General features: G+C 43.6%; 2 protein-coding genes across 2 annotated transcripts in view; one reads left to right on the forward strand and one right to left on the reverse strand.

Moving 5' to 3' along the window:
• Nucleotides 1-702: 702 nt before the first annotated feature.
• On the forward strand, nt 703-5,231 carry LOC308321293 (amino acid transporter heavy chain SLC3A2; the record flags this gene model as incomplete). The annotated part of the gene is made up of 8 exons (XM_080772134.1): nt 703-1,084; nt 1,401-1,565; nt 1,671-1,774; nt 2,321-2,398; nt 2,537-2,592; nt 2,970-3,165; nt 3,609-3,716; nt 4,842-5,231. The coding sequence occupies 8 exons, from the start codon at nt 703-705 to the stop codon at nt 5,229-5,231; spliced, it is 1,479 nt and encodes a 492-aa protein (XP_080628260.1).
• A 3,994-nt stretch (nt 5,232-9,225) lies between these two features.
• The window catches only part of ptgir (prostaglandin I2 receptor), a 36,134-nt gene continuing 31,664 nt past the window's right edge, over nt 9,226-13,695 (reverse strand). The window contains exon 2 of the mRNA XM_080771913.1: nt 9,226-12,197. Coding sequence (XP_080628039.1) covers nt 11,907-12,197 — 291 coding nt within the window. The 3' untranslated portion in view covers nt 9,226-11,906. The remainder of the gene's footprint in view (nt 12,198-13,695) is intronic.

The following is a 13,695-nucleotide window of genomic DNA, read 5'->3' on the forward strand; positions in this document are numbered from 1 at the left end:
ACAGACCCATAAGAGTCCATTTGGTACCCCCTGGGGGTCCCTGGACCCCACTTTGGGAACCACTGATATATAGGCTACCTAGAATCCTAGAAATCTAGTTGGATCCATAGTGGCTGTGGGTGTGTGTGCCTGTTGGAACTGTGTGGGGTTGCATGCTGTTTGTTGTCACCAAAATACTTGCAGATCGGCTATTTTCCGTGCATGAGTGTGCAACTTTAGCAAGCATGTTTTTACCTCATACTGTATATGCTTGGTCTGGAAGGAACACTGTATGGTCATTGGTCACATTATTGTGTTTTGGTTTGTCTTATTATTGGGTAGCCTACTACTGTACCCTGTACAATCAAGACATACTGTATATGGCCAGGACAGAATTCATTCCATGTTGATCTGACCCCCCCATGCCAAAGCGCCAGCGCTCGCCCAGCAGTCTGCCGTCAACGAGGCGGACACAAGTGTTTGAGAGAGGACTTAGACGTAGTCAGTTAATTAGTCCCCTCACAGGTATGAAAATTACTCCTGTGTATTTGGACATTCGTCTGAAGTTAGGGAGGAAGTGTGGGAAAAAGTTGCTGACCTCTGAATGGTGTTTTCTTTTTGATATCCTTGCTGTACCTTACTTACACTATTACTTTTCATACTCTACTGTGTTGACTGGAATCAATAAAGGTCTTGTCTGTCTGTACTATATAGCCACGCAAAATGACCCTGAACGCCGGAGACCCAGGTTACGGCAGTGGGGCTGCGAGCGCCGGATCGGGCCTGTCGGTCGGCGTGGGCGGCGTGGAGACGGCCCCGTTGCTGATCCCCGAGCAGCCCGACGCGGAGTCGGAACCGGTCCGATGGAGGCCCCTGTCCAAGGAGGAGCTGGAGCTCGCCGCCGGGGGGCCAGGATGGAGGAAGATTCGCTCACGCCTGGTTTTGCTCTTCTGGTTCACGTGGCTGGCCATGCTGGGCACCTCCATAGCCATCATTATGAAGAGCCCCAGGCCGGTTGCTATGCCTCTGCAGTGGTGGCAGAAGTCCCTTTTCTACCAACTGCAACCGGCCCTGTTTCTGGACACCCAAAGAGGCGGGATCAGTGGTAAATAGCTTTGATGTGTGCCAGGCTCAGTTGAGTTACTTATTACACACCGTAAAGTACATTTATGTGTAGAGTAACACACCAAATCTACACATGGGACAGTAATCATTATTGTTCAGCAACAGGGCTGAACAATAATCTAGCTCTATAGTAAACAAAATCGTGTGGGTTACAAATGTCATCCAATCAGGAGAGAACAGATCATTTATCATTTTATCAACCTATGTTCCAGTGTTCTATAGCTATGATTGCTATTGGAATATAGCGCTATTCAACACTTATGTTAACAATGTTGTTTTGTTTGGTGTGCTTCCAGTGGTGTGTGACCATCTAGGCTATCTGAAGTCCCTGGGAACAGGGGCCCTGATCCTGGAGGGTCTGTTTCACAAGGGAGTGTCCCCTCCAGAACTCACGGTGATCGATGAAAGCGTGGGGACATTGCCTGAGATCCAGCATCTGGTCACGGAGAGCAACAAACTAGGTGCGTATAGAAGCCGCCCTCACCTTGTTCTGACATGCATGCTGTTGTCTGGCTGACATTTTTACTGCAGTTGAAATTTTAACCGGCCATTTTACTGATCCACAGGACTCAAGATAGTGTTAGACTTCTGTCAGCTAGATCTATTTGGAGCTCAGGATGCTGCAGGAAATCACACCGATGTACCTTCTGACCACTCGGACACAGTACAGGTAAAAACAAAACCAGGAGTCGGGTGATTTACTTACTAGTAGGGCTGTCACCGTTACACATTTAAGTTGACGAGTAATTGTCACACAACCCTGTCGTTTGTTGACAACAAACGCCAGTGTTGATTTCGTCGACTAAAACTATGATGAAAAATTATCGACTACCTTTTTTCACTGACGAAAACTACATGGAAACTAAATAAACTAAGCTATGATGACATAAGACTAAATATATTGACAGTTTTTTCAACAAATAAAAACTAGACTAAAATGTCAGGAAGGAACTAGTGGACAAGAGATCCAGTACAAGTCATTTCACACTTACATTTTAGTCGACTAAATCAACTGTAGATTTAGTCGGCTAAAATCTCATGACATTTACTGTAGTTTTAGTCGACTCAAATTTCACTAAAACTAAATTTAAGTTTCACTAAAATAAAAATTTGCTGCCAAAAACAACGCTGGTTCACGCCATCTACCCTGAACTTGCAAGTCTAACTAACATCTGCCAAATGACTAATGGTGTGTGTGATACTGTACATTTTACAGTATGCACTTCGGTTCTGGTTGGAGCAGGGCATCGCAGGGTTTTCAGTCTGTGACACGGACGCAGCGTATTCAGAACAGGTGAGAAGTCCAAGGTTGTGTAACTTACTGTACATTGACACCGACCGAACGGGATGATGGTGATACTGTACATGGAAGGAATGAAAGAGCATTCTCCTAAATAATTATTTCTCGGTTAAAAAACTGTCTGTCTTTCAGGTTCTACTGGACTGGAGACTTGTGATCAATGAGTTCAGCACCCAGGAGGAGGAAAGGTAATGCATGGACCTAGGGGTAGGGGAATTAACTAGAAAATATATTGAAACCGATCGCTTTTCTTTTCCTTATATCAACGAATCAACAAGAAAACATTTGAATAGATTTTTTTTAATTTAACCCTGTATTATACCTCGTTGTATGAAAATAGCGATCTATTGCAATGTGAAATGTTGTGGGGTTTCATCCACAATCGTTCATTAATCATAATCAAGGTAAAAGATTGAACTCTTATTGCCCAGCCCTACAGTATATAGATGTGCTGGTTGGTGCCTTGCATGGTTTCCGCCGCCATCGGTGTATGAATGTAAAGCGCCTTGGATAAAGGCGCTATATATAAAATGCACCATGTATTCCTCTTCCAATGTCTCCTCAGAATAGTGGTGGTTAAGCAGACGGGCGATGTTCTGCCTGCTCTCAACACCTCCAGCTCCATCAACACCACCCTGGTGGAGGTGGTGATGAGAGCCATCCTGCCACCCAGGCCCCACATCCTGTCTGCACAGGAGGTTGCTGCTGCTATTGAGACTCACCTGCAGACCTCTAAAGGAGACATATGGCCCAGCTGGACAGTAAGCTCAATTAACCACTTAAGCCCGTATTTTATACCACGTCGCAAAACAGCTCTGTGCAAAATTATTAAATTAGCTGATCGAATCTACAAACTTGCACTACTGCCTTGAAAATGTAATGTAAACTCCGACGTACCCTGAAGGAATGGAAATGGACTAAGAAAGGGGAGTTCATGTGTTACACAAAAAAGAAGGTTACATTTAATGAATGATGATTTTTAAATCAAAAGGCAATAAACGCAGATCTACAAGCCGATCAGATTGTAGATGCAGCTATTTTCTTTTGTACACCACCATTGTACAGTGAAGTACCATACAGGGCTATGTGGTTAATGTTGATTATTCGATTAACCTACATCAGCGGCAATCATTGGTTCTAAGGGTTTATTGGTATAATTGTTGTTTATTGCCAAGCCTTATTGTATGTGTTGTGTTCCTGGCAGGTTGGTGGTAAAGCTTCCCATGACCTTCAGAAACTACTGCTAGTGTTGTTAATGACTCTACCAGGATCACCTGCAGTCCAGTATGGAGAAGAGCTGACTACCACACAGGTACTGTATTTATCAATCAATGCTATTGAACACCCTATGGGCTGTATTTTGCGTGTCTTAAGTACCAGGTCTTATTCCCTAACTTGAGTAAACTAAAGACCTGGAGGCGTGATCAGTGCTCTTTGGCCACTCAGAATAGCCAAATGGCATTGATCACGCCTCCGGGTTTTTAGTTTACTCAAGTTAGGGAATAAGACCTGGTACTTAAGACACGCAAAATACAGCCCAATTTATGTCTGTGTGTTGGTTAAGAAAATATCGAACCAACCTCAAAAGGAGTTGGGTTCTTTCGCCTCGACAGCGACGATGGTATACTTTAAAGTTCGTATTTATCTGAATCACAATGAAAACCTTTTTTAAAAGAAAATAATCCTGACTTTTATTTGGGGGCCTATACTTGCAATATGCTCCCGGCCCAGTTGAGAAGCGTTGCTGTGTTTTATTGATATAACCACATGAATGAACCCTGGTGTTTTCCGATTCGGGGAATGTCATATAGTAGTCGAACATTGTAACGCGGAAATGGCAGATCTAAAAAGCTCACGACGTGATATATGTTATGAGCTTTTGGTGTAGAGGGAACAAGTAATGAGCTAATTATAGACCCCTAGTTGGGTCATCCCAGTCCACGATGTATACAGGGAAAGGCTTTAAGTAGTTAGTGACTCTATAGTTTTTCTATAAACGTTTGAAATTACTAAATTAATCTTTTTTTCTGCCACACAGAATGTAACTGTGAAAATGGACTGGTCACAGCGGCAGGATAATGAAACCTCCAAAGTAATAAAGGTAAATAATGAAGTTATGAGCTGTCGGTCTAGTTGAATGTACTGTACTCTAGTCGGGCTCCCAGCCAGTAGCATTTATAGTCTAGCTAGATCGGCTATTTTCAGCATGTGTGTAAAATCTCTTGTCCACTAGTCCCTAACATTTCAGTCTAGTTTTTATTTGTTGACATATATACTGTATTTAGTCATAGTTTTAGTCACCACGGCGTAGTTTTCATCTAGTTTTCCTCAGTGAAAAAAGGTAGTTGACGAACATTTTTCGTCATAGGTTTAGTCGACGAAAACAAAACTGATTTAAGTGCGGCTGTATTTACATTCTGCCAATCCCGTCCTCCAGGACCAGGAGAGGGCCAGGTATTCTGCGCTCGCTCTCTTCCACTCCCTCAGTCGCTCCAGGGCCAGAGAGGAAGCCCTTCTCTCGGGAAGCTTCACGTTCCTCCCGTTCAACACCACCGGCCTCAACTCCACCCTTTCTCCACCCGCCTCGTCTCCCCCCATTCTGGCCTTCCTGCGCTCCTGGGGTTGCGTCCATTTCCTGGTCCTGCTCAACCTGGGCTCCGTGCCCCACGCCCTGGACCCGGCCTGGGCGCCCAGTCTTCCGGAAGGCGGGGTGTTTGTGGCCTGCACGGGGATGGACCGTCTGGGAGCCACCTCGTTGGAAACGCTGACGGTGCGACCCCGCGAGGCAATAGTCATTAAACTATTTGAGGCAGGCAGTTACTCCTAGAGCTGCCCTGTGCTGAGATAACGGGTTCTGACCTACAGGATGAAACATTTATGCATTTTAATTTAATAATGGATCACATTCTAAATGTTCAATGGACTAGGAAAAATAATAAAAATCACTATTGTGTTGAGTTGGGTTGGTACAGTCATTTATGTATTTTCTCTGAACCACATGAACACTATTCTGGGCGAACATTCAACAATGACCTTTGGTGTAGAGGTGGAAAAAAGTACAGGGATACCCTGTGGGCCACATTAATGATACTTGATAACTTCTCTCTTTCAATTGCTTTATTTTCGCAAAATGTATCAAAGTACAATGTGCATGCACACAATATGTAAATAAATAAATGTGTTACATTTTCTTGCATAAACACAAAGAGCTGTTTCCATAACTGCACAAATTATTGCACATAACATGAGTAGCTGTTATAATAACATAACATGAGTAGCTCTTTGCCTGCCTGCCTGCCTGCCTGTCTGTCTGTCTGTCCATGAGTAGTTATTTGTCTGTCTGTCAATGAGTAGCTGTCTTACTGTCTGCCTGTCTATGAGTAGCTGTCTGCCTGCCTGTCTATGAGTAGCTGTCTGTCTGCCTGCCTGCCTGTCCAATTGTCCATGAGTAGCTGTCTGTCTGCCTGTCTGAGTAGCTGTCTGCCTGCCTGCCTAATTTTCCATGAGTAGCTGTCTGTCTGCCTGTCTATGAGTAGCTGTCTGCCTGCCTGCCTAATTGTCCATGAGTAGCTGTCTGTCTGCCTGTCTATGAGTAGCTGTCTGCCTTCCTGCCTGTCCAATTGTCCATGAGTAGCTGTCTGTCTGTCTATGAGTAGCTGTCTGCCTGCCTGCCCAATTGTCTATGAGTAGCTGTCTGTCTGTCTATGAGTAGCTGTCTGCCTTCCTGCCTGTCCAATTGTCCATGAGTAGCTGTCTGTCTGTCTATGAGTAGCTGTCTGCCTTCCTGCCTGTCCAATTGTCCATGAGTAGCTGTCTGCCTGCCTGTCCAATTCTCAACACAATTTGCCTGAAAATAGATTACCCAGCTATGACCTTTTTCATGAAAAAAAATGAGTAGTGATATGGCTGACTGAGTAAAATAAAACAATCTACCTGAAAATAGATAGCTATAAGTGAAGAGCAATTTCCGCAATTACCATTTCCGCAATTTCCGCAATTTCCATTTCCGCAATTTCCTCAATTTCCATTTCCGCAATTTCCATTTCCACCATTTCCGCAATTTCCGCAATTTCCATTTCCGCATTTCCGCAATTTCCATTTCCACCATTTCTGCAATTTCCGCAATTACAATTTCCGCAATTTCCATTTCCGCAATTTCCGCAATTTCCATTTCCATTTCCAACTATTAATGGCAGCTGGGTTTCATCATTCAAATAAAATAGAATTCTGTCCGTTTAGCTATAAAATTATGTCAGGGAATAGGGATACACAGTATATGTCTTTCATTTGCATTGCATCTCCCCCCCCCCCCCCCCCCCAAACTTTTATTTTCGTTCGAGTAATAGTACAACTCTAATAGTATGGTGACACCGTCTGGTGTCCGGGGACCCCTAAGGGTCCTTGAGGGAGTTCCAGGGGGTCCCCAGCTAAATGATAGTTGGCAACCAAATGGACCCTTATGGGTCTGTAACTCTGAGAGTGTACAAATGGAACCTTTGTACACTGTGAGAGTTAAATTAACTTAGATTTTACAATATACATTGGAGTCCCAGAGATAGAAATGCCATTAAATGGGGGACCGTTCATTCAGGTGAAACCTGGGGGCCCTTGAAATGAAAATGGTTGGAAATCACCGCTAGAGCTGTAAGAATCTTCTCTTATGGGGGTCCTTGGCATATCTTTTCAAATGGGGGTCCGTGGGCTAATGAGTATCATTTTGGTGGTCCTTGACATGAAAAGGTTTGGGAACCACTGCTGTACATGACGGGGGAACTTTATGTTGGATCTTACAGTATAAATTGTGTAAGATATGATCTTTATTTGTCACTGTATGAAACAATTAAATTTCGTTTTAATGCAACCATACACAGTATCAACAGAGGGAAAAAAGGACAAGAAAAGAAAGAAACACTGATGGGGCAACTGTTAGTCCGTCATAGTCCAGTCAAGTCATCTCAATCCATTAATAAATGCACTATGATGCACCATTAAAAGCAGTGATCAGACGGAGATTAGTGTGAATTTGTCTAAATACTGAATACTGAAGTTGGGGGTGTGTGAATGAGAAGCAAGTAAACAACTATTCTTTTTACACATCTGTTCATGTCTAGATTCTGCTGACTCTCGAGCAGCAGGTGGTGCTGTTGTTCAGAATCGTGTATTTGTTGCCTTGGCTTACAACAACCCTTTCCAGGCTTTCCATATCAAGGTCCATTATTTATTGGGCTTTTGAGCCATATTTTGTTATTGGATAAGATTTTGTCCACAATTGCATGGTGTATTGATGTTGGTACCATTAGGAGATACAGTACAACAGGCAAATGTTCAAAAGAATTATAGAACAATTATTTTACGTGTTGCCTTAGAATAAAGTATGTCTCTACAAACTGGTATGCGGATGTATTTCCTCTTCCTCGATGTTCTTTTTGTTTGACACAGCAGCCAAAAACTGCAATATTTGCAATATACAGTACAGTAATGGAACAAAGACAAGGATTCACATTTCGGTGAAGTTGTTAATATTTTTGATATTTTCACACAACTTTTTGCAGGATAGACTTACATCGCTAAAACAATTAGATTACAAAAGATGTACTTATTTTCTGCCAATTGACTATATAGTTTCACCAGCATGTACTGCTTGGTTGTGACATGTTTTAACCACAAGGGAGCGCTCTTACTGCAACACCAATCGGCTGGTCTTACTCATTATTGTTGTGCTCTTGTGGTCAATACTACAGTAAATGTAAGTGTGTTGCAAACAGCCCATCTATCATTGATAAGTTGTTGAATTGCTGTGGTATTGGCACTATATACTTAGATGAACGCTTGAGTCTGATGTATTTGTATCCCTTTATTCCATCCTCAGACCATTTATTTAAATTAGAGCCCATGGACAACATGAGGCTACTTACTTGTTATTTACTTACTTAAAATTAAAAGAACTACTGACTAGGCACTTCTTTGAGGTCGTTCTCATGACCAACTGTTGATTCCTATGATATTGCACAATATATTTTGGTCGCATTTAATCAAAAGTAGAAATATACTGACCTTTCACATTTCGCACAAACATTCACACCCTACTGAGCATTTGACATATGAAGTCGATGCAGAAGCACATAAATAATCACCAACATAACTAGTCTAGGCTTATAAAATCGTATACATTAGGTATTAGGTCCTCAGTGATTCTCATTATGGTGGTACCATTTCCGTCTACTCGACTCTTTTTTTTAATGCAATAATATGATGGCTTCTATTTCAGCATGCCAACTTTCCAGGAACAGAAAGGCTGTCGTTTCTATTATAAGATCAACTTATAGGGGGGGGTCCCCAGAAAAATAAGGAGCAGTTTAAACACGCATTTCATGTCTTTTGAGTGGTGCAGCCACTCCAAGGAACAGCAATGTCCGTCCCTCCCCATGTCTGTATGTCCCTATGTTTAGTGTACCAAAAGTGGCGCCGTTGTGCTAGAAACAGAGAGAGATAGTGTTGCACTGTTGCCTGCTAATTACAATGTGGAGCGTGCATTCATGCGAGAGAGAGAGAGAGAATACACTCTTAGTGAGAGAGTGTCGTCTGCTAATTCCCCCACACAGTAACATAAACTCATTTCTCGTCCGTTTCGGACGCGGGGCGGCTCACCGGAAGCGGGCCAGCACCCTGGGCACGTTCCTGTGGATCTGGAAGTTCTGGCGACCCCCACACGGAGTTGCACCACTCAGTTCACACGGGTGTGATTTCTTTTCACAAATTTTGACAAATCTTTTCTTATGGAGGTCATTTTATTTTCTCAAATGGGGGTTATATGCTACAGACGTAGCAAGTACTGACACAAAACTTAGACCGTTGGCTAGGGGTTAAGGGCATAACATATGTCCCTCTCCTTTATTGCCGAGGCCCTAGCCTAGATAGATACATACAGTACAAACTTACTGACCAGATGGACAATGCGGTGAGGCCAGAATTGTCTAAATTCAAACAGAACATTTTCCTGTTTATCTTGTCTTGTACTTGCTTCCATTTCGTGTAAACACCCACCCGATGTCCTCAAGCATAGTGAAGGTTACGATAACTGAACTCGGACAGAGCACAGTACTGTTTAAAATGTTCATTCATACAATCAACATACATTTTGCAACATGTCTCTGAGAACATACACACATTGTCAAACACAAGCATGCAACTTCCATCTTTCTAGTCTTACAGCACTTCTTATTTTTCTTTTCTTTCAGAGGCAGAGGGTGACAGTAGGCTGACAGGGAATGGGGAGAGAGTAAAGGCCGTCGGGATCGGGAGTCGAACCCGCGGCACACTGCCACACGGGATTACCAGCCAAGGTGCCCAGACGGCCACGCCAGCCGCCCGGGACTATTTCGTTTTTTTTAACAATGCACGATACACAAATATATATACACCACATCAAATGCAAAAATGACCTTGTAAGTACAGTTCTTATACAAGGACCTCTGCAGCAGTTTTTCAATTTGCAGGCTCCCTTCAACAGGAATTCAACCTATAGATTCATGCAAGAACATTCACAGAGGCGTCGGTATCAGTTAAGTAAAGTAAGACATCATATGCTGTAGGAATATAGTACCAAATCTCTGTGCAATGCAATAATATGTCTCTACTTTGAAGGAAATGTATGATTATCAATGTCTACATCAATGTTGCTGACAAGAAATAGTGACAAGATAGTTGGACTGTGTATGCTTCCTTAAACCTCACTCGTCACCACAAGCGCACGATGCAAAACGAAACGAATGCACATGCAAAAAGGGGGCCCCAATGTTTAAAATTAAACGTGGCGGTTACAGGAAGGGCTTCTGAGGTGGAGGAACTTTGTGGCGCGATCGTGTCACTGATTCATCACAAAAGATGTCTTTTCAACAACAACAAAATTGTCAATGTATGCAACATAGTATAGCCTAGATATATTAAGCCTTAATAACCTGGTATAAATACAGTACAGTCACATTTGACAGAATATATGTCTTTGATGCTTACTAGCTATGAATTAATTACATCATACTGAGATTTGGTTTATTTGTAGTTCTTACGTCCCCACCAAAGAGGTCCAGGTGTTATTTTGTGCAAAAGTAATGTTTTTGGCTATTTCCCCTACCATAAGCCCTCAATGAATTGCATTGAATTGCATTGAATGGGGCTATGGGGTATTGTGCTAATTCGCTTATTTCCATCGCTCAAAAATATATATTTTTGTATATATCCTCTCTTCATAATGTAAATAGTATCCCAAACAGCACACTTTACTACTTGGAAATTAGCGAATTAGAACAAAAACCCAACCCCCATTGAGGGCTTATGGTAGGGGAAATAGCCAATAATGCACTTTTGCACAAAATAACACCTAGACCTCTTTGGTGGGAACATATAACCACTACAAATAAAGCTAAGAAAGCCTTCTAGTATGGAATTCTCCTTTAAAGCTGCAAGCGCCGACATTGGGCAGTGGTTAAATTGCATTTTGAGCTCCATGCAAACATCTCTTGACAACCAGTACTGGTCCTACTACCCGACCACAGGATATACGTTTCTCTGTAGGAGAGCATGGATACCAACTACAAACGCTGTGTTAGTTATATTGTATTAGCATGTTTTATTCTCGAACAAAGCATACGTATTTAAGATCTAGTGCAAGTTCATTTGTAGGGCAAGCGCAAACGCATTCCTTTGCAAAAATTGTCTTGTTTCTTTCTTGTTTTCAGTGCAGGGGCTGATATGCTTTCTTTCAGGGATGCATGATGTTTTTAATGAGTGCTTGGTGACATGACAGTTTGACTGCCTATCTATGGTTCCCGGTTACTCAGTCTGGTATACATTCTCAGTGTTGACCCCGCCGAGCGACCAAGAACGCCATGTTTGGTCCAGCGTTTTCAGCGGGGATCTACGATAAGGATGCTGACGTCGGTCAGCTGACGTCGGTCAGCTGACGTCGGTCAGTCCGTTCGTTCGTTGGTCCTTCGCAGCTATTTGGTCCCAAACAATAAAGTATCTTGTAAATACAGGCTAGACTAGATAAGCCGTGGAATGTCCCGACATGTCATTCTCTTTCAGGATGAGCGCTATACTGATTCCTGGAACCCTGTGGCCCCTCTAGCGCTGCTACGCTGCAAATATTGCACACATAAGACATTATCTCAAAGTCGAATGGACGGATTATGTACCATGAAACTTGGTGAGCACATTCACGCTCTCTCCGGAGGAGTGGGCGATCCCTGGCATGACTGTTCCTCTAGCCAGCGCCACCCTCTGGTCACAATGCAAACCTTGCACGGAAGATTATGGCCATGTCCTGCCAAGCGACACTTTGGTCCCAAACAATAATCTCATCTCAATACTACCTGGAGTGTACAATACTACCTGGAGTGTACACAGGACCAACACAAACATCTAGGGGTGGCTAGCGGAGCGTTGAGACGTAGTCTTGTTTAAATATCACAGTCTTCCGCGCCCTTCGACCGCTGAACCCTCGTCACGGAGGAAGGCCAGTGTCCGCGCTGGACCGCGGCGCTGTGGACACGAGCGAGGTGTTCTGCAGCGCGCTGATGTCCGACGGCAGAGACAGGGCGCGGTGAGCCTTGGCCTTCATGGCGTCCCTGGTGAAGTGACAGGAGAGCAGGGACCAGAGGTGACGGAACACGGACTTGCGGCAGATGATGAAGACCCACGGGTCCACGATGGGGTTGAAGGCGTAGAAGCGGAACGCCGTCAGGTTGTGCTTGTCGTTGGCGGACGGCTCCATGGCGTTGACGAAGCCTAAGATCTGAAGAAAGAGGAACAGGTTCAGTGCCTCCTATAAGTGTAACAATGATATCAAATGGACCATTTGGTTTAATTTTACACTCTCAAGAGTCTATGCGGAGTTAACATTACTCTAATAGACCTCCAGGTGTGGTTAGAATATTGAAATATGTCTTCCCTTGGTTTCTCAAAAGTCCCAATCGAGGCACAGGTGAAAAGGCCCATTCGAAATGACAGTGATATAGTGCCACCACGATATCATCCCCTCCCCTCCCCTGACCCCTCCCCCTTTATCATACAACAACAGCCTGTGGGTGCGGCTTCAGTTCAGGTGGATCACCACCCATCACCATAATGAACTGGTGGGTGTGTCCACATAAAAACATAATTTTAACACTTTCTGTACACTTTTTGAAAAAGATCTTTCTCCTAGTATAGTGCCTGATGATCATGTTTTAAGGGGGGGGGGGGGGGGAATCACGGCATTCATTTGGTATACCAACTCTGCTTCATTTAACTGGAGACCACCTGGAACCCCCTCCAAGGACCCCTGGTGGTCCCCAAGGCCACTGGTTGAGAACCACTGGTTTAACACACACACACACACACACACACACACACACACACACACACACGCACACACTCACTCACGCAAGCAAGCACGCACGCACGCACGCACGCACGCACGCAGGAGAGAGAAAGTGATGGACGGTGAAACCGCATCCATTTCCTTAACCTTTTAGGTATGACAGGCCTATACAGAGACACCAGACAGGCCTGGTATCACAAACAGAAGCATCTGGCGAACCATGGAGCCATTCAGGGAAGAGAGAGAGAGAGAGAGAGAGAGAGAGAGAGAGAGAGAATTAGCAGCTGGCCCAGGAAGCGTCTTCACCACCTCGCTCCTCTCCTCTATCAACAATGCCTTATTTCCTTCACGAAACATTCAAACAAACAGTGCCCTAATTAATGGCGTGCCGTAATGGAGTGTTACTATTGTACGTGGGTGTAAATGTTTCCCTGTTGCTAAGGCTCTGGGAATGAAAACTAATAAGCTATATACAGAGTTAGAGCAGCCGTGATGCGATGCTGTCACTCAGGCCATGGAGTTATGAAGGAGAGAGGGCAGGCCTGGGCCGTGGCTCAGGCCGACTGAAATCAATAAGTCGACGAAAATCTTATGATATTTAGGGCCCCATTTTCGTCACAGCTAAAACCCTTATCCCTAAATTTCTTTCTTTTGAAAAGCATTTTTTAATAGTTCAACTAGCCAATCTACATTGACACGTTGTGAGCTTGTAGACTGGCCATTTTAACTATTCAAAAATGTTCCCTAAAGTCTACTAAAACTAGACTAACACTAGAACATTTCAGGTGACTAAAATGTGACTAAAACTATTAAAATTAAGTTTTATTCCAAAGACTATGACTAAAACTAAAATCTAAATGTGCTGTCCAAATCAACACTGCTATAAGGGGCGGACGAGTCTTCGTTTCAATGGAAGTTGCTCAGTGGCGCT

The sequence above is a fragment of the Protomyctophum bolini genome (genome assembly GCF_963924005.1).
Source record: "Protomyctophum bolini genome assembly, chromosome: 9".
Taxonomy (NCBI): Eukaryota; Metazoa; Chordata; class Actinopteri; order Myctophiformes; family Myctophidae; genus Protomyctophum; species Protomyctophum bolini.